Source organism: Hemitrygon akajei, chromosome 4 (genome assembly GCF_048418815.1).
Source record: "Hemitrygon akajei chromosome 4, sHemAka1.3, whole genome shotgun sequence".
Taxonomy (NCBI): domain Eukaryota; kingdom Metazoa; phylum Chordata; class Chondrichthyes; order Myliobatiformes; family Dasyatidae; genus Hemitrygon; species Hemitrygon akajei.
In genome coordinates, this window is record NC_133127.1 from 124212753 (window position 1) to 124239455 (window position 26703).

General features: G+C 43.9%; 1 protein-coding gene across 2 annotated transcripts in view; it reads left to right on the plus strand.

The window, feature by feature from the left end:
- Positions 1 to 26703, plus strand: part of LOC140726615 (protocadherin-17-like) — a 304136-nt gene that overhangs the window by 269979 nt on the left and 7454 nt on the right. The window contains exon 4 of one of the 2 annotated variants that reach the window (XR_012098682.1): positions 17777 to 17947. Coding sequence is in view for 1 of the 2 variants with exons in the window: in XM_073043213.1 (XP_072899314.1) it covers positions 17777 to 17787 (11 nt within the window). In the remaining variant the exon portion in view is untranslated. Of the gene's footprint in view, positions 1 to 17776; positions 18344 to 26703 lie in introns of those variants that run through there. The other variant, XM_073043213.1, reaches the window with a different exon arrangement.

The window sequence follows — 26703 nt, forward strand, 5'->3', positions numbered from 1 at the left end:
CAAGACAGGCAGAACACAACGTGGTTTCCTTAAAGGAAAATCTTGCCTGACAAATAGTGCAATTTTTTGAGGAAATTACAAGTAGGCTAGACCAGGGAGATGTAGTGGATGTTGTGTATTTGGATTTTCAGAAGGCCTTTGACAAGGTGCCGTACATGAGGCTGCTAAACAAGATAAGAGCCCATGGAATTACGGGAAAGTTACATACGTGAATAGGGCATTGGTTGATTGGCAGGAAGCAGAGAGTGGGAATAAAGGGATCCCATTCTGGTTGGCTGCCAGTTACCAGTGGTGTTCCACAGGGTTCCGTGTTGGGGCCACTTCTTTTTACGTTGTATATCAACGATTTGGATTATGGAATAGATGGCTTTGTGGCTAAGTTTGCTGATGATACAAAGATAGGTGGAGGGGCCAGTAGTGCTGAGGAAACAGAGAGTCTGCAGAGAGACTTGGATAGATTGGGGGATTGGGCAAAGAAGTGGCAAATGAATTATATTGTCAGAAAGTGTACGGTCATGCACTTTGGTAGAAGAAGTAAACAGGCAGACTATTATTTAAATGGGGAGAGAATTCAAAGTTCTGAGATGCAAGGGACTTGGGAGTCTTCGTGTAGGTTGAGTCAGTGGTGAAGAAGGCAAATGCAATGTTGGCATTCATTTCTAGAGGAATAGAGTATAGGAGCAGGGATGTGATGTTGAGGCTCTATAAGGCACTGGTAAGACCTCACTTGGAATACTGTGTGCAGTTTTGGGCTCCTTATTTAAGAAAGGATGTGGGGACATTGGAGAGGGTTCAGAGAAGATTCACTAGAATGATTCTGGAAATGAGAGGGTTAACATATGAGGAATGTTTGACTGCTCTTGGACTGTACTCCTTGGAGTTTAGAAGAATGAGGGGGGACCTCATAGAAACATTTCAAATGTTGAGAGGCATGGGCAGAGTGGATGTGGCAAAGTTGTTTCCCATGGTGGGGGAGTCTAGTACAAGAGGACATGACTTGAGGATTGCAGGGCGCCCATTCAGAACAGAGATGCGAAAAAAAATTTTAGCCACAGGGTGGTGAATCAATGGAATTTGTTGCCATGGGCAGCAGTGGAGGCCAAGTCATTGGGTGTATTTAAGGCAGAAATTGAAAAGTATCTGAGTAGTCAGGGCATCAAAGGTTATGGTGAGAAGGTGGGGGAATGGGACTAAAGGGGAGATTGGATCAGCTCATGATGAAATGGCAGAGCAGACTCGATGGGCCAAATGGCTGACTTCTGCTCCTTTGTCTTATGGTCTTATGGTATCTGTGGAGAGAGAAGCAAGATTAATATCTCAGATCAATGATCTCTTAGAGTCAAACTGCTTTCTGAATCGTCCATATATTTAGTCCACAGGTCAGCTCAGGGCAGACGTAGAGAGAAGTCAGACTGAGTTTCCAATTGGCCTATAGGGGTTTGGGATTTGCAGGAGCTGCCAAAGATAAAGGCTTTCGTTTTCCCAACATTTTGTTGGAGTGCATGCAGATATCAGGTAAGCACTTTGAAAAATTCTGGAGAGAAAGTCATTAGTGGGCATGCAGAATGTTGTCAGGTGTGCAATAGGTAGTACTTGGTACAAGAAGAGGAAATTGTTGCAGCAAGAAGAGAAGCCATCGCAGGAGATTCTTTGACTTTGTCTGGATAACTAAGGACAGAACAAGCCGAATGCAGCCTAACAAATCAGGACAATAATGGAAAAATCTTTATGTTGCAAGGTATGGTCAACCTTACCAAGGCTGCAGACACATTGAGATATTCATTAAAGATCAATTGCCTTAATCGCTATCACATAAAACGTGCATTCGGCACATACAAGAATGAGGAGAATAGGAGAATAAAGGAATATGCATGAAGTTATTGCATCCAACTTGCTGAAGTATAGAAATTGCCTCAGGCTAGGCTTTACCAAAACTGGTCCCTGTTATCTTACGCTACAGAAAGCATCTTGGCAATCTTTCACATATTGATTTCTTAGTTTAATTTGAAGAACTTCCAAGATAAGTAATGGATATCAAGAATCTTCAATAAATTATATTCTTCTCGTGAACTATTTTCTTCTTTTCTAATATTACCATTATCTTTCCTATATTGAAGAGATATTGTGGTTTTTTAGATCTAAATAATACAGCAATTGAACCTGGATGGGATTCAGACTCTGTTGCGTCACATTAAAAAATTATCTTAAACTGATCAATTCTCCCCCGATTCTACCACTCATCAATGCACTAGGGGCAACTTCTCTTTCTGTGTGTAATTAATCCACCAAACCAGATGTTTCTGGGATGAGGGACGAAGCCAAATCAGCCAGAGGAGACCCACATGGTAATAGGGTGGGCATGCAAACTCCACGCAGACAGCACCAAGATCAGGGCTGGACCCCGACCTCGGTGTTGTGTGACAGCAGCGCAAGTGTGCCCAGATGCAGTTCACTGATCACCACCCCACTAAGTATCAAATACCTTTGAGTCCCTGAGGTGACACTGGGGAGGTGAATAGGACAATGGGGAGTGAGGGTGGTAGGCAGGGCGCCAGAGGTGAATAAGGACAAGATTTCATGGCACCTAATTCTTTTGTAGAGACAACAAGAGGGTCTATTTTAAACAATTTTAGGTGACTCCTTTAAGGAGTTCCTTCAGTTACCCTCCCAGTTCCAACGTTTCCTGTTTTTATTTTCTTACAGGCGTTTACAGGAAAATGAAAAATACAATAGAATTTATGCAAAACCACACATAACAAATGTCGGCAACCATAGACAAAGGTCAACAAAGATACAATAGAACTTATGAAAAACTATACGCAGCAAAGGTCGACAAATATGCAATGTGCAAAAGGGAACAAATCATGTGAATAATAAAAATTTTTAAAGTAAGAAAACAATACTGAGAAGATTCATTGTCGGGTCCTTGAAAGTGAGTTCATAGGTCATGGTGTAAGTCAGCGTTGAGATGAGTGAAGTTATCCACAATGATTCAGGAGCCTGATGGTTGGAGGGTAATAATTGTTCTGAACCTGGGGGTGTAGGACCTGAGGCTCCTGGCACCTCTTTTCCAATGATAGCGGCAAGACTAGAGCATGGCCTGGATGACTGGGGATCCTTGATGGTGGATGCTGCTTTGCTGTGGCAGTGGTCCTTGTAGATGTGTTCAGTGGTAGGAAGGGCTTTGCCTGTGGTGGACTGGGCCGTGGTCAACACTTTTTGTAGACATTTCCATTGCTGGGCTTTGCTGTTTCCATACCAGCCATGATGCAACCAGTCAGGGGATGCCCACCACTGTGTACCTATAGAACTTTTTCAAGGTTTCGAATGGCATGTCAGATTTAGGCAAACTTCTAAGCAGAGGCATTGTTGTGCTGGGTATTGTGATACATTGGAGCTACACTGTTATGAAATGTGTCACATTATGGCAACCTTACAGTGCAAGACATGAAAAATTACCAGAGGTTACAAAACAAGTAAATAAACAAAGAAACAAACAAACAAATGGATAAATAGATAGAAAGATAGACAGATAGATAAATGGATAAATAAACAAATGGTATACATACCCTAAATCTATGTCCTCGTTTTATCAATCTCTAATATGGATAATAGTTTTCACCCCTCATATACCGCAATAACGTCAACTCCTAAACTCCTCCACTTCAGAGAAAATAGACACAGCCTTTCCAGTGTCCCCTCATAACTGTTCCTACCCACTAAATCCTCTACAACTCTCTCATCATCATTTAGACTTCTGTACAGTACAGATTGTTCTACAGTACACATTAGTTACAGTTGGCCCTCCGTATCCGCGGATTTAACCAACCGCAGATCGGGAAAACCCGGAAGTTCTCTCTCCAGCACTCGTTGCTTGACCATGTACAGACTATTTTTTTTTGTCATTATTCCCTAAACAATACAGTATAACAACGATTTACATAGCATTTACATTGTATTAGGTATTATAAGTAATCTAGAAATGACTTAAAAGTACAGGCAGTCCCCGGGTTATGAGTGAGTTTCATTCCTGAATCCATCTTTAAGTCGGATTTGAAGTCGGAACAGGTACATCCGGTGTTATTTAGCGTCAGGTAGTCAAGTGTTTTTCTTAGTATATAGTACATATTTTACCTTTCTATGCATATAAAACACTTAAGAAACAAACGTATTTCAATAATTAAACCTCTGTGTTGCTTAGTAATAATTGTAGCTTTCATCGGGGCAGGGCCTTTCACACTCTCCATTAAAATTGTTCCGATTGCTGACCGACTGTAGCCTAATGCTTTTCCAATGACCGATGGCGTTTCACCTCTTTCCGATCGCGTTATTACTGCCATAATCGCGATGGGGATTATTTTCATTATCAGAAACACTGCAGATTCAGAGCTGTGCCGCCAGGTCCTAATGTGCACGGCACGGAGACATGTTAAATAAAGACCGGGGTTCCGCTGGGTCCTGAAGACCACAACACTGATACATGTTAAATAAGGGACGAGCATCCGCAAATTTTGGTATCTGTGGGGGGTCCCGGAACCAATCCCCCGCAGATAAGGAGGGCTGACTGTACTTTGAGACGGAGAAGCTAAATCAGATGTATTAGTATTAAAGCGGAGTAAAGGGAATTACAGAGGCATGAGAGAGAAGTTGCCCAAAATTGATTGGAAGGGGACACTAGTAGGGGTGATGGCAGAACAGCAACGGCTAGTGCTTCTGGGAGCAATTTGAAAGGCACAGGAAAGATACATCCTTAAGATGAGGATGAGGTAACCATGGCTGACTAGGGAAGTCAAAGAAAGCATAAAAGCAAAAGATTGGGCACATATGTAATACAGCAAAAATTAGTGGGAAGTTAGAAAATTGAGAAGCTTTTAAAAAAGGCAATTAAAAAAGCAATGAGAGAAAAGATGAAGAATCAAGGTAAGCTAGCCAATAATATCAAAGAGCATAGCAAAGTTTTTTCAAATATATGAAGAGTAACAGAGAAGCAAATGGGATATGGTACTGCTGGAAAATGATACTGGAGAGGTAGTAATGTGAGACAAAGAAATAGCAGACAAACTTATTAAGTATTCACTGTGGAAGACACCAGCAGCATGCTCGCAATTCAAAAGCCTCAGAGGGTACATGCGAGTGTAGTTGCTATTGTTACAGAGACATGCTTCAGAAGCTGAAAGGTCTGAAAGTAAACAAGTCACCTGCACCAGATGGACCATGACTCAGGGCTATGAAAGACATAGCTGAGGAGATTGCAGAGGGATTAGTAGAGATCTTTCGAAAATCTTATAAGTATTACTCCACTTTTAAGAAGGAGGGAGACAAAAGAAGAAATTACAGGCCAGTTAGCCCTGTCTTCAGTGGTTGGGAAGATGTTGGATTCAGGATGATGTTTCAGGGTACTTGGAGGCGCATGACAAAATCGGCAGCATGGTTTCCTTCAGGCGAAATCATGCCTGAAAAATCTGTTGGATTTCCTTGACATAATAACAACAACATAGACAAAGGAGAGTCAGTGGATGCTGTTTACTTGGTTTTTCATAAGGCCTTTGACAAGATGCTGCACATGAGGCTGCTAAACCAGTTAAGAGCCCATGGTACTAAAGGAAAGATACTAACATGGATAGAGAAATGGCTGACTGGCAGGAGACAAAGAGTGGGAATAAACATGGCCTTTTCTGTTTGGCTGCCGGTGACTGGAGTTGTGATGGAGTTGGAACTGCTTCTTTTCACATTGTACATCAGTGATTCAGTTGACAGAATTGATGGCTTTGTGGTCAAGTTTGCAGACAATATTAAGATAGGTGGATGGGCAGTTAGTGCTGGGGAAGCAGGGAATCTGCAGAGATGACTTGGACAGTTTAGGAGAGTAGACAAAGAAGTGTAGTGTAGGGAAGTGCAATGGCATGCACTTCAGTAGAAGAAATAAAGGCATGGACTATTTTCTAAATGAGGCGATAATTCAGAAATGCAAGGTGGAAGGAAACTGCTAGTACAGGATTTCCTAAAGGTTATCTTGCAGGTTCTATCAGTGATAAAGAAGGAAATAGCAATTTTAGCATTTATTTCAAGAGGACTTGAGTATAAAAGCAAGGATGTAGTGCTGAGGCTTCATTAGGATTTGGTCAGACTGCACTGGGAGTACTGTGAACAGCTTTGAGTCCTTTATCTAAGAAAGGATGTGCTGGCATTGAGATGGTCCAGAGGAGGTTCAATGGAATGATCCCAAGAATTAAGGGGTTAACCTATGAGGAGTGTTTGATGGCTCTGGAGCTTAGAAGAATGAGGGGGAGGTCTCATTGAAACCTATCCAATATTGAAAGCCAGGATAGAATGGGCATAGAGAGGATGGTTTCTATAGTAGGGGAGGCTAGGACCAGAAAACACAGCCTCAGATTACAAAGACATCCCTTTTAAACGGAGGTGGTGAATCTGTGAAATTCAGTGCCACAGATGGTTGTGCATGAGATATCATTTAGTATATTTAGAGTGGAGGCTGATTGGTTCTTAAATAGTAAGGGCATCAAAAGTTATGGGGAAAAGACAGCAGAATGGTGTTCAGAGGGATAATAAACAGCCTTGATGGAATTGCAAAGCACACTTGATGGACTAAATAGCCTAATTCTGCTCTTATGTATTATGGTCTTATACTTGCCTAAGATACTGCACATTAGAGCAAAACAGGCTGTAGTTGTCTTGAAGGTACAGATTGAAACTGGTTTTCCTGATATGGTTCGTGCTGTAACCAATGTGACCTATGTATGGCAGTGTTCCTTGATCCATCAATCTCATTATAACCTGTTTGTATTATGGAAGCTCACATTTTACAGAACTACGTGTAGGATGAAGGTACAACGCTACTGTTTGCTGCCAAAGATACATGTCAAAGAATCAGAAATTTGTAACCCAGAAAGAAAGCTAGTCAGCCATGGTCTTTGCTGACTTAAAAACGAACTATTGAAATTAAGCCCACTTTACACTTCTCAGTCTGTGGGTTGTAGCTTTTTAAACGCTCATCAAGATGAGAGTTCTACTTCCACCATTTTTCCAGTGTTTTACATCCCACTGTGATGTCAGCGAAGAAACATTTTACTCTAATCCCTGTTAATCCCTTAACCAATTAATTTAAATCTACGTCCCCTAATTACTGACCTCGCTGTTAGGAAAATAGGTCATTCCTATTCACCATGTCTAAGCCATTCAATTTAATTCATCTTAATTAAATATTTCTCTGGATCCTTTGCTCCAAAGAAGCTAGACAGTCTCATATAACTAAACTACAGTTAGTGTGATGCTGTTACAGCTTGGGTCGGTGGAGTTCAGAGTTCAATTACGATGTCATCTGGTTGCAGTCTGCATGTTCTCCCCATACAATAAGCGGGCTTTCACCGGGTGCTCTGGTTTCCTCCCACAGTCCAAAGGTTAATTGGTCATTGTAAATTGTCCCATGATTAAGCTAGGGTTAAGTCGAGGTTTGCTGTGTGGTGCGGCTTGAAGGGCCTGTTCTGTGTCGTATCACAGAATGAAATAAATTAATAAAATAAACACCTCAAACTTTGGCAATGTCTACTGTGTCTGTTTTGCACCTTCTCTCGTGCCCTTATGTCCCTCCTACCACATGATACCTGGGTCAATTCAAGTCATTTGCTGTGGTTTGACTGCTATCCTATGCAATTCTAATGTGAATTCTCAACTCATTATTCTATTTAATAGCGAATAAAGGAAAATATCCTATGTGTTTAGTCCTCTTAGCTACCCATCCCGCTACCTCAGGGATCAGTGAACATACTCTGGGAAACTTCTTTTCTGCTACGCTTCTTTGTATCATATATTTATCATTTATTCTCTCACCTTTTTAAAATGTGGTTTTTAGTCATTATAAGACTCTACTGGACTCCAAGAACAATGGATACAGCAGGTCTACTGCATTAGTGATCTGTTCATTGTTCGGAGCAGCTGGCCGGGATGGGTGAGTCAGAGAAGGGGAAGCCAGTGCTCGGTTTCGAGAAGGAGAGGCCGGCATTCAGCTGGGAGAAGGTGAAGCCGGTGGACAGGCTGGAGAAGGAGAAGCTGACGGTTGGGTCAGACAAGGAGAAGTCAGCACTCGGGTCGGAGAAAATGAAGCCAGCAGACGGGTCAGAAAGTGCTCGGAAGAGCTGACCTGGATGCTGACCATGTTGCTACTGGCTACTTGAAGACATTGGAGTTGGTACACAAAAGCAGTCTTGGATGTTTCTCTTATGATCGCAAGACCTTGTTGGACATAGATAATGTGAAATGCCACAGGCTTGTTTCCCTTGTTTGGTGGTGAGACAGATGAAGAGCCAGCGGCCTGGCTTCAGTTGTAGCAAGGACTGGGCCTCAATCTGTGGGCTTGCCTGCTGCTGAAGGTGGTGTAGCTTGGCATCCGTGCTCGCTTGGGAGCTGGTCTCTCCCAAAAGTGCTGCATTCCCGTGTTTGACCAGTGGAAAGATAGGCTAGATTGCCAGGAGCTGTGCCATCAATTTGCATGTCGCTCAAAAACTTAGACTATACATGAATTTTCTTGCATAAGGATGTGTGATTTTTCCTCTGTCTCACTATTTTAAATGTATGTTTTTGCACCTTGATGCCAGAGGAATGCTCTCTCATTCAACTGTATCCATGAATGGTTTGAATGATAATTTAACTTGATTTGATTTGATTTATATTCCCAGCATACCGAATTCCAATTTGTGTTTTTTGTTTCAAACTTTGATTATCCTATTAAATCTACCATGTCTTTCCTGGTTGTTTGATAATGATTATATTTCTTTATCATGACCCTGTATTTAAGATCAAGTAATAGTACATAGCATGCAAACAATGGATCTAGTACTAACCTCTGCAGAACCCACTTCAGACAGTCTTCCAGATAGAAACTCCCATCAGTCAATGCTCTATACTTTTAACCAGGGGTTGGCCAATTTTGAATCCAATGATGCTTTCCCATGAGTTTTATTATCCTAATCAATGTTGCTTGGTAAAATCCATCTGGGCTCCATCAAATGCACCATGCTCAACACCCCTTTTCACTAGCTTTTCAGGAAATTCAGTCTGACTGGACAGGCATGACCTTCCCCAAAAGCAAATGAATCTGGAATCCTGTTTGGTGATGACTGGAGAAGATTTGTTGGCTGTGTACCTTTTAACTGAAGTCTGCAAAAAAAAAGCCAGTTATGTGCCATTGACAATTGCAAAATTTTCTACATTTTCTACAATTTCTACACTTCAAGCTAAGTCACTGTTGTAAAGTACTTGGCTGTGAAATGCTTTGGGATATTGCAAGTACAATATCCCAAAGGCATCCTCTAAATGCAAGGCTTCATTCTACCTTCCTCATACAAACATTACGGCTAAATTATTACTGTTCATAGGACCATAAACCATAGTAGCAGAATTGGGCCATTCGTCCATTCAAACCTGCTCTGCCAATCCACCATGGCTGATTTATTATCCGTCTCAACCCTACCTTCCTGCCTACTCCCCATAACCTTTGACACCCTTGCTAATCAAGAACCTCTGCTTTAAATATACTGAATAATTTGGCCTCCACAGCCGTTTATGGCAATGAATTCCACAAACACACCACCCTCTGGCTAATGGAATTCCTCCCCATTTCTGTTCTAAGTGGATGTCTTTGTATTCCAAGGCAAGGATGAGCCCTCTAGTCTTAGACTCCCCAACCATAGGAAACATACCCTCTCAAGTCTATCTAAGCCTTTCAATATTCAATAGGTTTCTATGAGATCCACCCCTCATTCTTCTAAACTCCAGCAAGTACCGGCCCAGTGTCATCAAACACTCCTCATATGTTAGCCCTATCATTCCTGGATCTTTCCCATGAATCTCTTCTGGATCCTCTGCAATGCTGGTACAACATTTCCTAGATAACAGGCCCAAAACTGCTCACAATACTCCAAGTGTGGACTAACCTATCCCTTATAAAGCCTCAGCATTATATCCTTGCTTTTATAATGCAGTCCTGTTAAAATGAATGGTGATATTGCATTTGCCTTCTTTACCACTGATTCAACCTGCAAGTTAACCTTTAGTGAATCCACAAGTTTCTTGATGTGCTCTCCCATCTAGAAAATAGTCTACACCTGAAGAAACTGTGTTGCACTTCACCACCCCCAAGATCCAGTGACATGCTGACCAGAGCTCAACTGGCTGAGGTTTCATCTATAGCCGTAAAATCATTTCTAGTTCTTTAGCAATCCATTTGCTTTGAAATAAAGGCTGGCAGTGCAATAATCTGTTTAATGATAATGAAAATGCTAAAAGCAGATGCTTCCTGACATGAAGGTTACTGATTTCCAGCAACTGCACTCCCATAATTTTTCAACATTTCAATTATTCGTTTGACCATAAATTTTCAGTTATACCTTCTCCCCAACCTGCTTACAGTTAAAATATCTTAATCTAAAGGTCAAAGTAAATTTATTATCAAAGTACATGCTGTTCATGTCACCATATACTGCCCTCAAACTCATTTTCTTGCAGGCATTCACAATAGAAAAAAGAAATCCAATGGAATCAATGAAAAACTGCACACAAAGACCTGATAAATGCTCAAACTAAGACACACTGTGTACAAACAAAAAATAAATATGGAGAACATGAGCTGCAGAGTCCTTCAAACTGAGTCCATATTGTGTGGAGTCAGCTGAAAGTTAAGGTTAATCATGCTGGTTCAGGAGCCTGATGGTTGAGGGGTAGTAACTGTTCCTGAGCCTGGTGGCGTGGGGCCTGAAGCTCCTGTACCCTCTTCCCGATGGCGGTACTGAGAACAGAGCGTGGCCTGAATGGTGTATTTCTATCTTGCTCCTTTCAGGTTAGAACAGAAGATGAATTCTTCAAAATTACTGTCATTTTACATATGGCTATATTTATTTTCCAGTAGTAGGAAGTCATAGGAAGTCATTCCTACCTGTGGCCATCAAACTTTACAACTCCTCCCTCGGAGTGTCAGACACCCTGAGCCAATAGGCTGGTCCTGGACTTATTTCCACTTGGCATAATTTACTTATTATTATGTAATTATTTATGGTTTTATATTACAACACTATTCTTGGTTGGCGCGACTGTAATGAAACCCAATTTCCCTCGGGATCAATAAAGTATGTCTGTCTGTCTGTCTGTTAGTTAATGTTCTATTGCTTTCCTCACTATTCTCAAACAAGGAGTAATGAAGACAGCTGTACATAACGTGCTCAGTTGTTTATTCAGTCAATGCAGACCTCCTGCAGGGGATAGTTACCTCGGCTGCAAAGCTTCCAACAGTTTATCGAAAGACGTATCTAAAAGATCTCATAATCTGCTAATGTCTGTAGATATAGAATTGCCTCTGTGGCACTATCCATCATTCAGCCCTTTACAATGTGCATTTCTCAGAGATAACACTTACACCAGGGTTCAAAGATAAATCTACCTTATCTTACGTGGGCAAACAAATCAGTGTGTTGTGTGTGCTGAAGCAAAATAATAATATTGGGGAACACTGTTTAATTTAATTAGCCCTACATAAATACCAGATTTGTTTCTGAGTTGTTTGATTAAAAAAACCTTTCAAATGGATACTTCAGTTCATCTGTCAAATAAGTGTATTCTCACTAAACTGGACTAACTTCATAAGGTGAGTGTTAATATGAATTGTTTATTTGAAGTCTTTAGATTAATTACAGGCTACAAATTGGATTCCTCTGGTCAGTCCAATGGCGTTATGAATATGTCCATGGTTATCTCTTTTGTTTGGTGCAAACAAAATCCATCCTGCTACTTTTTCTTGGGTTAAAGGTAGAGGAAGAGGACTTAGTTCTGTGTTTTAGTTCTTAAATTCATTAAATTATTACTATCACTTCACATTTAAGTTATATGCAATGACTGTACTTTATTGCTTAGCTAATCCTAAGGGTTAAGGTCACACTTCTAAAATAAGTAATATAAGGCAAATAGGATTAATGCTATTGTTAAGTGACTTGTGAAGAAACTGCATGATTATTACAGATACTGTACATTGGTACACCAATTTGTGTTTCATAAATGCATGATCTGACAAAATGGAAGATCCATACTTGTATCATTTGTTGTTAGATGCTCAAAATGCTTTGGTTTAGCCAGCGATGACTCAATTTCACATTAATCATGTTCGCACTGTACAATAGCTATTCAGTGGTGTGATTATTCAGGACCTGGTGCATGCCTTTCAGTCAAAGTCTGGGATATCCGGTAACCTTTTGAACAGCCTTCGGTGACTGCCTGGTTCCGAACAGCCTCAATATCACACAGCCACAGCAGCTCCAGTAGCCCTAGCTGAGGCCCAGTCCTGGACACCCTGATACCAATAGTGTATTAAGGGAGGGTTATTTTTCAATCTTTCTAAATGCCTTCAATGATTGCACACAGTTAGAAAGATATGAAAAATAATTAAAAATTAAAGCTTCAATAACATATTAATTAAAAAGACAAATTTATTTAAAATACAATTAACTGGCATAAATAAATTAAAATATCAAATTGATTAAAATTAAACCATTTACATCTTTAGTGAAGCATGGTAAGCCTATTAAAATGAATTCAGTGGTATGAAATGTATGCCAGAGTTAATGTCAAGTTGAAGGACTGGGTAGGAAATACATCCAGCTCTCAGCTCACCATGAAGGAATCTGAAATCCAGAACACTGCATGCTTACTGTGTATACTCCAGAACAAGGACATGGGAGCCCATAATACACAAATGTGCAAACTGATGGATGCCAATGTTTCAGAGAACTATGGTATATTTAAAGTGAAGGTTGATAGATTCTTGATTAATAAGGACATCAAAGGTTTCAGGAAGAAGGCAGGAGAATAGGGATAAAAGGAAAACTAAATCAGCTCAATGGCAGAGCAAAGTGGATGGGCAGAATGGTCTAATTCTGCTCCTATGTCTTATGGATCTGCCGACTAGCCTAGTGCCTTCTGTCATTCATAAAAGATAATTCCATCAAATTTGCATGAAATGTTCTTTTGGTTATTGGAGAAAACCTTATTAAAAATACTTGGAGGTAAATTGTACAACATATTGGAAATCAAATCCAACAACAGATGGTTAGGTTAAATACCCATTGTAAATTACCCCTAATCTGCAAATGTGTAGAAGAACTTGGGTGGAGTTGATGAGAGAATGTGGAGAAGGGAATAATGAAGGTTTAGTGTAGGTGGTGGTGATGGTCAGCACAGGCCTGGTGCTGTTCCCATGTCTCTCAATGGCACCAATCAGTGGACGTTCTCTTAGGGACAGGACTACAACCCAGTGTGGTCTTCTGCTGCTGTAGCCCATCCTCTTCAAGGTTCGACGTGTTGTGCCTTCAGAAGTACTCTACTGCATACCACTGTTGTAAGGCATGGTTATTTGAATTACTGTTGCCTTGAAGTCAGCTTGAACCAGTCTGGCTATTATCCTCTAACCTATCTCATTAACAAAGCATTTTTCCCCACAGAACTGCCACTCACTGGATTTTTTTTTATTTTCACACCATTCTCTGTAAACCCTTAAGACAGTTATGCATGAAAATCCCAGGAGAGCAGCAGTTTCTGAAATACTCAAACCACCCCATCTGGCACCAACAATTATTCCACTGTCAAGGTCACTTAAAACATATTTCTTTCCCATCCTAATGTTTGATCTCAACAGCAACTGATCATTTTGATCACGTCTGCATGTTTTTATGCATCAAGTTGCTTGCACATGGTCAGATGAATAGATATTTGCATTAAAACATAGAACATAGAAAATCTGCAGCACATTACAGGCCCTTCAGCCCACAATGTTGTGCTGACCATGTAACCTACTCTAGAAGCTACCTAGGATTTCCCTACCACATAGCCTTCTATTTTTCTAAGCTCCATGTATTTATCTAAGAGTCTCTTAAAAGACCCTATTGTATCTGCACCTATAATGAGCAGATGTACTAGTGTACCTAATAAAGTGGCTACTGTGTGTATATTCTCTTACTGCTGGCTGATAAGGCTTGCATTGTTGAGTAAATTGGAAGAAATTTATTTAGGTTTTTCTCTGCCAATTTTCCCAGCAATTTTTATAAGAGCCACCATGGAATCACTGAACTCTTTAAGGTTCTTGGCACAATGCACTACTTTAATGGTGTTATCTCCTTAGCTGATTTCCTATAATGTTAATGGATGTCTCTGTATAATCCACCAGGGTGAGGCTTTGGCGCTCAACCATTTAGATGTAAGTGACGTACCAAGTCCAATGAGGATAGGGCAAGATGGCTCGAAGGTGGCAAAGGTTAACTGCTATTGGTGTGGCTGTTGGACAGATGGTAGACCAATGGCCCTGCGCAGGCCCGTACAACTCCACTGACATCCAGATTTGCTGAATTGTGGACAGATCAGTTGGGTTTCTGTAACCACGTCTACGTTGCCTGGACAGGTCTGGAAGTGTTCACCTGAAACTGCACTATCATTGTCTAGTGTGTGCTCCGCAACTTGGCCCTCCAGAAGACCCAAGAGCTGAGCTAGCAGAAAACTTGCACGTGCAGTGCTGATCACGAGAGGCAGCATCTCTGCAACTTTCCACCATCAGTATCACAAGTATGGTTGAAAAAGGGAGGACTGCAGTGTCAGTGAGACTGTGGAAGCAGCTGGGTGTAACTGAGAGCAACGAGCAAACCTCATAGACACAAAAACATACACTAGGCTTTATCCGATGTAGTTCTAATATGTTCCTGTCTCTGAATTAATTCTGGATAGACATACTGTGTTCACATTGATTGTAGAGTTGAATTTTTATGTGATGTGATAGTTACTGACTGAAAGAGTCAGTAAAGTTTGTTTCAATGCGCCAGTTGTCCCTATGGTTATTTCAGTCAGCCCTTGCTCTTCATCTATATTCCTAGTCAGTAGATCCTGGATCTTCCCTACCACTCCCACCCACAGGGCAGTCCCCTTTTATATATAGGCAACAGAGAATTCAAAGTTGAGCAGTTTTTTTTTATTATTACCCTTCACACTGATTACACATGATAATGGCATATCCATTCCATCATTGGGCACTGCAGAAAGGACTGCCAGCTCTAGGCAGATGAAAGGGCTATTGCTTCCTGATGTTTGCACTGCAGGGTTCAATTCAAGCCAGTACGTTTTTGTGTCAGCTACGGCTGAAGTGGTTACCAGACCCTCACTGTGTTCTGTGATCAGATCAGTCTGCTGACTCTGTTGCATGACTAAGAACCATCCTGGCCTAGAACTTGAGATCTAAATTAAGCCTTTGACCCTGAAAGAAGTCCTCATCTGTGTGTGCTTCGATCTTATATGCTGTACCACCATTCAATTCAGGTGTCCAGACCTCAGCATCCTCAGAACTCCATGGAGCCCTGATCAGTGGTATGGACTTTCAAATAACAGGAGAGAGAAGGTGGAGAGGAATAAGCTGCAACACCCACTACTCACTGCCTGCCAACATGATGTGCTTCGACAAAAGCATTATGACTGTGTTAACAGCCCAGACTCAAAGCCATCCCCTTGACTCTGTAAGATCTTCCTTATAGACCCTACAAATGACCAGAAGTAGATTTTTCAGCCCATCAAGTCTGCTTCTCCATTCGATAAGATCATCGTTTATCTGATTGCCATTTCAACTCTTCATTCCCATCTATCTTTTACCCCCTAGCACACCAATACGCCTATCTCTACCTGAAACAAATATTCAAAGTCTCTATTTCCACTGTCTTTTGAGGAACTGAGCCCCAAAGATTCACAAGGCCCTGAGAGGAAAACAAACCTCTCATCTCTCTTAAATGGATGATCACTTATTTTTAATCAGAAACACCCGGCTTTAGATTCTCCTACGAGGAAATACCCTCTTTACATCCACCCTGGCAACAGTACAGTTTCATCAAAATCTTAAAATTAATAACTGAAAAGAACAATGTGATCTTTGCAATTAGATTTAGCAACACTGAATACAGGTCAATGACTTGTTGCTGGTGCCGGGGGAATATATAAAACCTGTCAAAAAAAATTAGTAAAATTGTTGCATGATGAACACAAATGGTTGTGCTTACATGCCTTAACCTAACAAGCAATTAAAATTGTTAGAAATGAAGTGCACAGTGACTTATTCTTAAAAATGCATAACAACTCTTAATAATTGCCTGGCAAAAAATTGATTAAAAAAATGAAGCACCATTGAACTTTAAAATGGGTATCTTACCAATGGAATGCAGGGCTGCAGAAAGTCTTTAAACAGCTTCCAGAATGTGCCTTCTAACTGTGCCACTGTTTTGACAGGCACACCACACTTACAGATCTCCACAAATTCAGGTAAGTGGTACGGATACAAAACAGCCAAGTGATAGCTGGCAGAAATTCCTTCCAAACCCTTTCAATACATTTCACCCATTACAAATTCTTACACCGTGTTAATGCCACTGTTAATTAACACTTCCTTCTTTCCCAGTATTCAGTTCCCATAAAATATTCTAAGGGTCAAAATAGCTCTTTTACTGCTTACTTACTCAGTTCTGGCCAAGACATCCTCGTAACAGATGCAATTAGTGTGTTTGCCTTTAAGAAGTGTGACCAGCAGCTTTCTATACTGTATGTTGCTACAAATGCTGTGCAGTCTGGGCCTGCAAACTAGTCAGTATCTGCAGAGTAAATCACTACAGTTGGCCCTCCTTATCCACGGGGGATTGGTTCCGAGACCCCCCGCGGATACAAAAAAACGCCAATGCTCAAGTCCCTTATTCAACCTGTCACAGTGCGGTGGTCCTTAGGACCCAGCAGAACCCCGGACTTTATTTAACATGTCTCAATGGAGACATTAGGACCCAGTGGTGCAGCTCTGAATCCGCAGTGTTTCTGTTCACGAAAATAATCATGATCACGATTGAAAATAAAGTGGAAATAATAAAGTGATCGGAAAGAGGTGAAATGCCATCGGTCATTGGAAAAGCGTTAGGCTACGTCAGTCAACAATGGGAACAATTTTAAAGGATAAAGTGAGAAAGGCTCTGCCCCGATGAAAACTACAATTATTACTAAGCAACGCAGTGGTTTAATTATTGGGTTTTGGGGTTTGGGGTTTTTGATCCTCCACATCAACCCGGCACAGTGGAGAGCGCACTAGGAAGCAGTCTGTCATTGGATTGAACTTGGGAACTTCCCTTCCCGAGCCAGGCGCTGAAACATACGTTCTTAAGTGTTTTATATGCATAGAAAGGTAAAATATATACTATATACTAAGACAAACATTTGACTAACTGATGCTAAATAATACCGGATGTACCTGTTCCGATATACTTAGTAAGAGAACTTCCAATTTTTCAATCCCGATCCACGATAACCCACGCACATCCTCCCGTATACTTTAAATCATCTCTAGATTACTCATAATACCTAATACAATGTAAATGCTATGTAAATAGTTGTTATACTGCATTGTTTAGGGAATAATGACAAGAAAAAAAGTCTGTACATGCTCGAACAACAAGTGCTGGAAGAGCACCTCCGGGTTTTCTTGATTCGCGGTTGGTTGAATTTGTGGTTATGGAATTCACGGATAAGGAGGGCCAACTGTAGTGCAAAAACAGAAATAATATACATTAAAAAGTGAGGTAGTGTTCACAGGTTCAATGTACAAGAGTGAGTTTAGGACCCATGAGCTTAGGAGGAGATAATGGCGCCTAATGACGACTCCTTTGCTTGCATCTTTGGAACCAGCTCTATTTATATCTCTATTTTTCCCTTTCAGGGTGCTTTTGAAGACCCTGACCTGGGCTGACTTCGGTTCTTTGCGGGAATGGGATCCACTCTCGGGGTTTCATGACCGGCCGTTATTCGACATGCCAAGGATGTGACCTAAGAGATTAGCTCCCCTTCGGAGTTCCGAGATTTCATGACCCTGGAGACAGGCGGACCAAAGGTCGGTGGCCCGACAGGAAATTGGTGTGTCGTGGGAGAGCAAGATCCATGGCTGTGTGCCCAGAGGCCCGAGATCTTTAGGCACAGAGTTCAGAAAAAGCGACGCAATGGACTTTTAACATTGTAAACCAGCAAGTTGTTTGTTATGTCTCCCCTCTCGCTGTGAAATGGAGACATCTCTTTTGCCCTTATTAGAGAGAGAGAGAGAGAGAGAGAGAGAGAGCCTGTGGTATGTCAAATACCGGGTGAACGAGTAGTCTTTGGTGTACCGCAAGTCTGTGTCTTTGCTGTTGCCTTGCTCACACTTGAGTGCTCAGTGGTGGGTGCCGATGCTTTTTTTTTGCTGGTGAAGAAGGGGGGGTCGTTGCTTGCTGCTGCTTACGTGTGGGAGGAGGGGAGCTGCGGGGTTCTAACATTTAACTATCATTCATTCTTTGGGGCGTTCCTCTGTTTTCATGGATGATTGCGAAGGAAAAGAATTTCAGGATGTACATTGTATACATTTCTCTGACATTAAATGTACCTTTGAAACCTTTGAAGTGTCCATTTAGGAACTAGATGACAGAGGGGAAGAAACTGTTCCTGAATCGCTGAGTGTGTGGCTTCAGGCTTCTATATCTCCTACCTGATGGTAACAGTGAGAAAAGGGCAGTCCTGGATAACTGGGATCCTTAATGATGGACGTCTGCTTTCTGAGGCACCACTCCTTGAAGATATCTTGGATACTAGAGGCTAGTACCTAAAACTGAGCTGACTAATTTTACAACTTTCCGCAGCTTTTTTCTTTCCTGTTCAGTAGCCACCACCCCCCACCCCCATACCAGACAGTGATGCAGACAGTCAGAATGCTCTTCACTGTACATCTATAGAAGTTTTCAAGTGTTTTAGGTGACAAACCAAATCTCTTCAAACTCCTAATGAAATATAGCCACTGTCTTGCCTTCTTTATAGCTGCATCAATATGTTGGGACCAGGTTAGATCCTCAGAGATCTTGATACCCAGGAGTTTGAAACTACTCACTCTCTCCACTTCTGATCCCTCTATGAGGATTGTATGTGTTCCTCGTCTCACCCTTCCTGAAGTTGACAATCAGCTCTTTCGTCTTACTGACATTGAGTGCCAGGTTGTTGCTGTGACACCACTCAGCCAGCTGGTGTATCTTGCCTTGTACTCCAACTGAGCTTCTGCCATCATTGGTTGTATCATCAGCAAATTAATAGATGGCATTTGAGCTATACTGTACCTAGCCACACAGACATGGGTATAGAGAGACTAGAGCAGAGGGCTAAGCATACATCGCTGAGGTCCAATTTCAGAGGGAGGTACAGAGGCCCAGGCCCTATCGATCAGGACTGTGGGAATGATGGTGTTAAACACTGAGTTACCTGACATAGGTGTTTGTACTGTCCAGGTGGTCTAAAGAAGAGCCATTGAGATCCCAACCAGCCCTGGGCACGTGTGTTCTTTAGTGAGATCCAACACTAGCTCCTTCTTTCTCTCAAAATGCTTTAGCATATCTGCACACTCCGACTGATCTCCTCATCCTTTTCCTTGATAAATACCGATGCAAAATACTCATTCAAAATCTCTTCTACATCCCCTGCCTCAAAGCTCATTTCCCTCTATTAACCCTGAGTGGTGCTATCCTCTCTCTAGTTATCGCCCTGATCTTAATATATGTCTGGAGTGCCTTGGGATTCTCTGTAACCCTACTTTCCAAGGACTTTTTATGGACCCTCCTAGCTTTCCTAATTTCCTCTTGAGTTTTGTTCCCTATTTTCATTATCACTCTCAATGGTTCCTTTTGATTTCAGCTTCCTAAATTTTACATATGCTTCCTTTTACTTCTTGATCAAATGCACCACCTCTCTCAGCATCCAAGGTTCCTTACCTTGCTATCCTTGTCCTTCCTTCTCACCGAAACATACTGTTTCTGCAGTTACTCCTCAAACACTTCCACATGTCAGATGCGGACTTGTCCCAGAATAAGCTGTTCCCATTTACTCTCCCTAATTCCTGACAAATACTCTTGCAATTTACCCTGCTCCAATTTAATACTCTTCAGTAAGGGTCATGCTCATCCTGTCTATAGCAATATTAAAACATAGGGAGTTGTGGTCATTTTCCATAACTGTTGTTCCACTGGAAGGGCAGTCACTTGGTCAAGCTCGTCTCCAGTTTGTCCTCTCCTCTTGTTGACCTATCTACAAACCCTCCTGGATGCACCTAATATATTCTGCCCTGTCTAAGCCTCTTGCATTAAGGAGGACCCAGTCTACAGTGGGGAAGATGAAGTCATCCATGAAGCAATCCTGTTGTTTTCCCTGAAGGGTATTGTAATAGTGACAGATGACACATAGGATTATAATAGAAACTATTCTACATCATTCACAAACATTGTCACTGTGTTCACTTTGAGCTGTGTCTGACGTGTTAACATTCGTGTAAAGTGACTGCTTTGGGCTTGTTCGTAATGAAAGTAAAGGGCTGTGACTTTTGTCACAAAATCCTATATCGGTGGCCCCGACGCTCGCGGTCAATTCCAGAGTTACTCAACATCATGTTGACCAACACAGTCACTTTGATGCTGCCAGAGCTTTGGGAGCTGCATGCTATTGCATGGTTTGAACAGGTGAAAGCTCAGTTCATGCTGTGAGAGATCACCGCATCAATACCAAACTTACTAAATCGTAGCATTCCCAAGTAGTTCCACTGGAGCTAGAGTGGTGAGTCTACTAGAAGACCTGCTTGCATGTGATAAATATGTCACTCTGCAAACTCACCTGTTACAGACTGTTGCACTGCCTGAGTCTGAATGCATCAAGTAGTTGCTCTCCTTGCCCAACTGGATGATGCTAGACCTTCAGAACAAATGGACCACATGCCGTGTCTCCTGGGCAATCACCATCCTTGTGTTAATTTTAAAGGACTCTTTATGCAACAAATGCCTGATCAAGTTCACACAGTCCTCACTAACACATCCATGAGGGGCAATAGGAAAGTTGCTAAAATGGCAATGGTCTACACTCAGCCAGGCAGAGAGGCATCGTTCCTCCTCATTTCCCTGTCTCAATAAGCCTTGTCAGCACTCATGCTCGCACTCCGAACCAAACAACAAGTCCATGCTTTACCACGAACACCAAGAGGTGCTGACCACCATGCAGCTTCGACAGTGCCAGCATGTTGGGATATCAGAGGTCCGTGAACAGCATGGGTTCCAGCTTACAGGATCGTCTACTGTTCATTACGGACACCCGTTCAGGGCGACACTTCCTGTGTGACAAGGGCCCTCAAGTGAGTGTCCTACTGGCATCATCTATTGATTATAAGGCAGAGAATGATGAAACTTCACTACAGGCCTCCTGCAGCAGCAAGATCTAGACCTTTGGAACACAATGCATGATGCTCTGCTTCAGTGGACAATGCTACACATGCGACTTTGTCTGGACTAAAGTTGCTCGACCTCTGCTTGGTGCAGGTTTCCTGTGTGCCAAAGGACGATCAGTAGCGTTAAGAATTCCTGGTTTGTGCAAGTAAAGGACTTTAAGTCATTACCCTATTCCCCCAGTAAGTTCCCCGTGACAACTCTGTCCAACATATGCACCATCACATGTGAATTCATTTGCCTGCTGAGCGAATTCCCAAACCTCACCAAGCCCACATTGTCCACTACGGTCACCAAACACAGGATTGATCAGCACAGTTCCACAGTTGACTCACCGGTCGTCACCCATGCTTGCAGACTGGACTCAGAAAAGCTGGCCGGAGTTTTACCAACATGTAAATGCTTGGCATTGTACGCAGGTCAAGTAGCCCTTGGACCTCTCCACATGGTCCCTAGGCCCAATGATACTTGCTGTCCATGCAGTGATTGCTGCCACCTTAACAAGGCCACCACCCCTAACTGCATCCACAGCTACCAAGAAATTTGTGCCCATGAACAGTCTGGCAAAATCCATATGAATTCTCTGCCAGTGCAATGCCAGCCATTCCCAGGGATGGAGGGGCTGCTGTTGGTATCTTTTGGACATGTTCGCATCTTGAACAGTGTATGGTGAACTGCTGGTCACTCCCAGGCCACCAGACAAAGCTTTGAGCCAATGCTTTCATTTTGACCACACCTATATGCATCTAGCTTCTGTAGCTATCAGCTTGGACTATACAACTCTCAATCCTCAATCAAGTGCAAGTTCATCCCAGTACTGGTAAAAATGGGGAAATGCAAATGCTATGGGGAGTTCACTTGCATCAGTCATAATATGTGATGTGGCTGCACCTGTACCATGAGGTGAGGCGTCACAGGCAAGCTTCACTGGACAATGTGGATCAGAATGTGTGAGTACAGTGTCTGACGTCACCATTTCCTTTGCCTTTTGGAAAACCACCTCACACTGCTTCGCCTATTGCCATTGCTTCCTGATCTATAGTCATGAGTTCGAGGGGTGGAGCACAGTTTTAAGGTGCTTGGAAGTAGGTACAGAGGAGTGGTGAGTGTGTGGAATGGGCTGCTGGCAATGGTGGTGGAGGCAGATACAACAGGGTCTTTTAAGAGATTCCTGGATAGGTACTTGGAGCTTAGGAAAATAGAAGGCTATGGGTAACCCTAGGTAATTTCTAGATTAAGTACATGTTCAGCACAGCATTGTGGGCCAAAGGGCCTGTATTGTGCTGTAGTGTTTCTATGTTTCTATATTCAAGACTTTTCAGCATGTTTAGCTGGAAAGATAATTTTTTTCTAAAGTGGACAGTCTGAGGCTACCATCAGGTGCCTGGGCGCGCTGAGGACATTCCCAAAACTGCTGTTATAACCCCGTTTGGTCTACTTGAATTTCTGCATGTGCTGATAGGGCTGACAATGCAGCACAGACTTTCCAAGGACTAATGGTCTCAGTGTTATAAGACTTAGATTTTCTTTTTAGATACCTGGCTGACATAATTGTCGCCAACACATCTAAAATCGAACACTTATCACAGCTCCGCACACTTTTCAAACACTTAAGCCAATATCCGCTGGCTATGAACCCAGCTAAATAGTAGTTTGGGTTGACTACTATTGACTTTCTTGGCCACAACATCTCCGCAGTCGGTGCGACAGCCCTGCTGTGAAAAGTTGCCAGTATTATGGACCTTCCACTGCCCCACGCTACCGGTTTCTGAATCTGGTGAAATCCTATCACTGCTTCATTCTGCAGGCATGCTCCCCCTGTATAATGCCCTTAAGAGCTGTGCCCCTAATGACATGCTTGAGTGGTCAACGGACATGACCAGAGCATTTGAGGACACCAAATGAGCTCTTTTGAATGCGACCCTAGGGGCTCCCCAAAGCACCTATAATCTTCACAACTGACACCTCAGGCTCCACTGTGGGTGCTCTGCATGAACAGTTGGTTGGAGGCACGTGGTATCTGTTCGCCTTCTTCAGCCGGCGGCCCCATCCTCCGGAGGGGAAGTGCAGCACATTTGACCGCGAGCTTCTCCGTCTCTATCTGGCCATCCGACATTTTTGTTTTCTACTGGAGGGTCAGCATTTCAAAGTGTTCGTTGACCACAAACCCCTCATGCACACGATGACCAGAGCATCAGACCCCAGTTCTACCTGGCAGCAACGCCACCTGGCCTACATTTCAGAATTCGCCACTGACGTACAGCACATCAAAGGGAAAAATAATGCTGTGGCTGATTGCCTCTCACGGCCCACTGTCAATGCCATACACATCGGGGTTGACTATGCTGGCATGGCAGCCGACCCATCGACCACCCCAGAGGTTCAGGCTCACAGGATTTCAGTTTCCCTCCTGTGTCAAGTCCCCGCTGGTTACCCTCGCCTCATAGAGCCTGCAAACTGTACTGTTTTTAACCTTATTCATGGCCTTTCACATCTGGGCAGGAAGGTGATGCACCATCAATAACTCACGCCGAGACTTAGGAAGTGAGATATCGGCTTTTATTGACTGAAGAACACTACATCCTGGGGAAATGAGGGAGAGCAGCAGGCCACAGTCGCCTTTATACAGGGGTCTGTGGGAGGAGCCACAGGGGTAGTCAGCAGGGTCTTGGGAGGAGCCACAGGAGCAGTCAGACAGGTATATCTAGTTCACCACATTCACCCCTCCTTTGTTTAAAAAAAATTCCCAAGTATATTTACAGGTTAAGTCGATCAGGTGGTCGAATCGTTCGCTGCGATCTACGGAGCTCCGGCTGCAATTGCACAGGAGCCGGAGGTGATGACGGCACAGGTGCCGGAGGTGGTGTGTGCTCCGAAGGCGGAGAGTGGGTTAATTCTGTCCCAACAGGAGGTGTCAGGGATCCCTCGCGTGTGAGCGAGGGCCCTGGAACAGACGCATACGGAGTCTGTGTGGGGCACGGTGCGCGCGGAGTCACTTCGGGTACAGGGTGCAAAGTTACCGTGGAGTGCTCGGGGTAGTGGTCTGCTGCTCCGGCGGGCGCCAGGTCGCGGACAGAGACCGTGTCCTCCCGCCCATCAGGCAAGACCACGTAGGCATACTGGGGATTAGCATGCAGGAGGTGAACCTTCTCGACCAGTGGTGAGTACTTATTACTCCTCGCATGTTTACGCAGCAGCACTGGCCCCGGGGACGTCAGCCAAACTGGCAGGGTGGTCCCAGTGACAGACTTCCTGGGAAAAGAGAATAAGCGTTCGTGAGGGGTGGCATTAGTGGACGTACACAACAGGGAGCGGATAGAGTGGAGTGCCTCAGGGAGGACCTCCTGCCATCGGGAGACCGGCAACCCTTGTGACTTAAGGGCTAAAAGTATGGCCTTCCACACCGTGGCATTCTCCCTCTCCACCTGGCCATTCCCCCGGGGATTATAACTCGTGGTGCGACTAGTAGCTATGCCCCTAGCAAGCAGGAACCGGCGCAACTCGTCACTCATAAAGGAGGACCCTCTATCACTGTGGACATAGCAGGGATATCCGAACAGTGTGAAGAGCTGGCGCAGGACTTTTATGACCGACGTGGTAGTAGTGTCGGGGCAGGGAACGGCAAAGGGGAATCGCGAGTACTCGTCAATAATACTGAGAAAGTAGACATTGCGGTCGGTGGAGGGAAGGGGGCCCTTAAAGTCAATACTCAGTCGCTCAAAAGGGCGGGTGGCCTTGACAAGCTGCGCAGTGTCAGGACGGTAGAAGTGCGGTTTGCACTCAGCGCAGATCTGGCAGTCCCTGGTCATCGTCCTGATGTCCTCCAGGGAGTACGGCAGGTTCCGGGCTTTAATGAAGTGATAAAACCGGGTGACCCCCGGGTGGCAAAGTTGGGCATGAAGGGCATACAGCTGGTCGAGCTGGGCACTAGCACACGGTCCCCGGGATAGGGCATCAGACGGTTCATTGAGCCTGCCAGGCCGGTACAGGATATCGTAAGTATAGGTGGAGAGTTCTATTCTCCATCGCAAAATTTTATCATTTTTGATTTTGCCCCGCTGTTGGCTGCTGAACATGAACGCAACCGAGCGCTGGTCGGTCAGCAAGGTGAACCTTCTGCCGGCGAGATAGTGCCTCCAGTGCCGAATAGCTTCCACTATGGCTTGGGCTTCTTTCTCCACCGTGGAGTGCCGAAGTTCAGAGCCTTGAAGGGTACGGGAAAAAAACGCCACTGGCCTGCCTTCCTGATTGAGGGTAGCAGCCAGCGCGACGTCAGAGGCGTCACTCTCTACTTGGAAGGGAATGGTCTCGTCTACCGCATGCATCGTTGCTTTGGCAATGTCCCCTTTAATGCAGCTGAAGGCCGCGCGGGCCTCGGCAGAGAGGGGAAAGGTGGTAGACTTGACCAGGGGGCGGGCCTTGTCTGCGTAATGGGGAACCCATTGGGCGTAATAGGAAAAAAAACCCAGGCACCGCCGGAGGGCCTTGAGAGTAGTGGGAAGAGGGAGTTCTAACAGGGGGCGCATACGGTCGGGGTCAGGGCCAATGACCCCGTTCTCCACGACATACCCAAGGATAGCGAGTCGTGTGGTTCTGAACACACACTTGTCCTTGTTATAAGTCAGGTTCAAAGCATCGGCCACCTGGAAAAAACGTTGGAGGTTGGCGTCATGGTCCGACCAGTCGCGACCACAGATGGTGACGTTATCTAGATAGGGAAATGTGGCCGTCAGTTTGTACTGGTCCACCATCCGGTCCATCTCCCTCTGGAAGACCGAGACCCCATTTGTGACACCAAACGGGACGCGCAGAAAGTGATAAAGCCTGCCACCCGCCTCGAAGGCGGTGTAGGGGCGGTCCTCTGGGCGGATGGGGAGCCGGTGATAAGCGGATTTCAGATCAATTGTCGAGTACACCTTGTACTGAGCTATCTGGTTGACCATATCCGCGATGCGGGGTAGGGGGTACGCGTCAAGCTGCGTGAATCTATTGATGGTCTGGCTGTAGTCCACAACCATCCTATTTTTCTGCCCAGTCCGAACAACGACCACCTGGGACCGCCATGGGCTTGTGCTTGGCTCAATGATCCCCTCCCTGAGCAGCCGCTGCACCTCTGAATGAATAAAGGCCCTGTCCCCCGCACTGTACCTCCTACTTTTAGTTGCCACAGGTTTACAGTCGGGGGTCAGGTTGGTGAACAGCGATGGGGGAGGGATCTTGAGGGTGGAGAGGTTGCAAATAGTGTCAGCAGCACAGCTATCGACATGGTGCTGGGCGGGATGTGGGGTTCGGGGTGTATGTGCGTGTGGTAACGGAGTATATGGCGAAGTCCCACCAAACTGAGGATTCCTGACAGTGAGTGGCGGGTGGG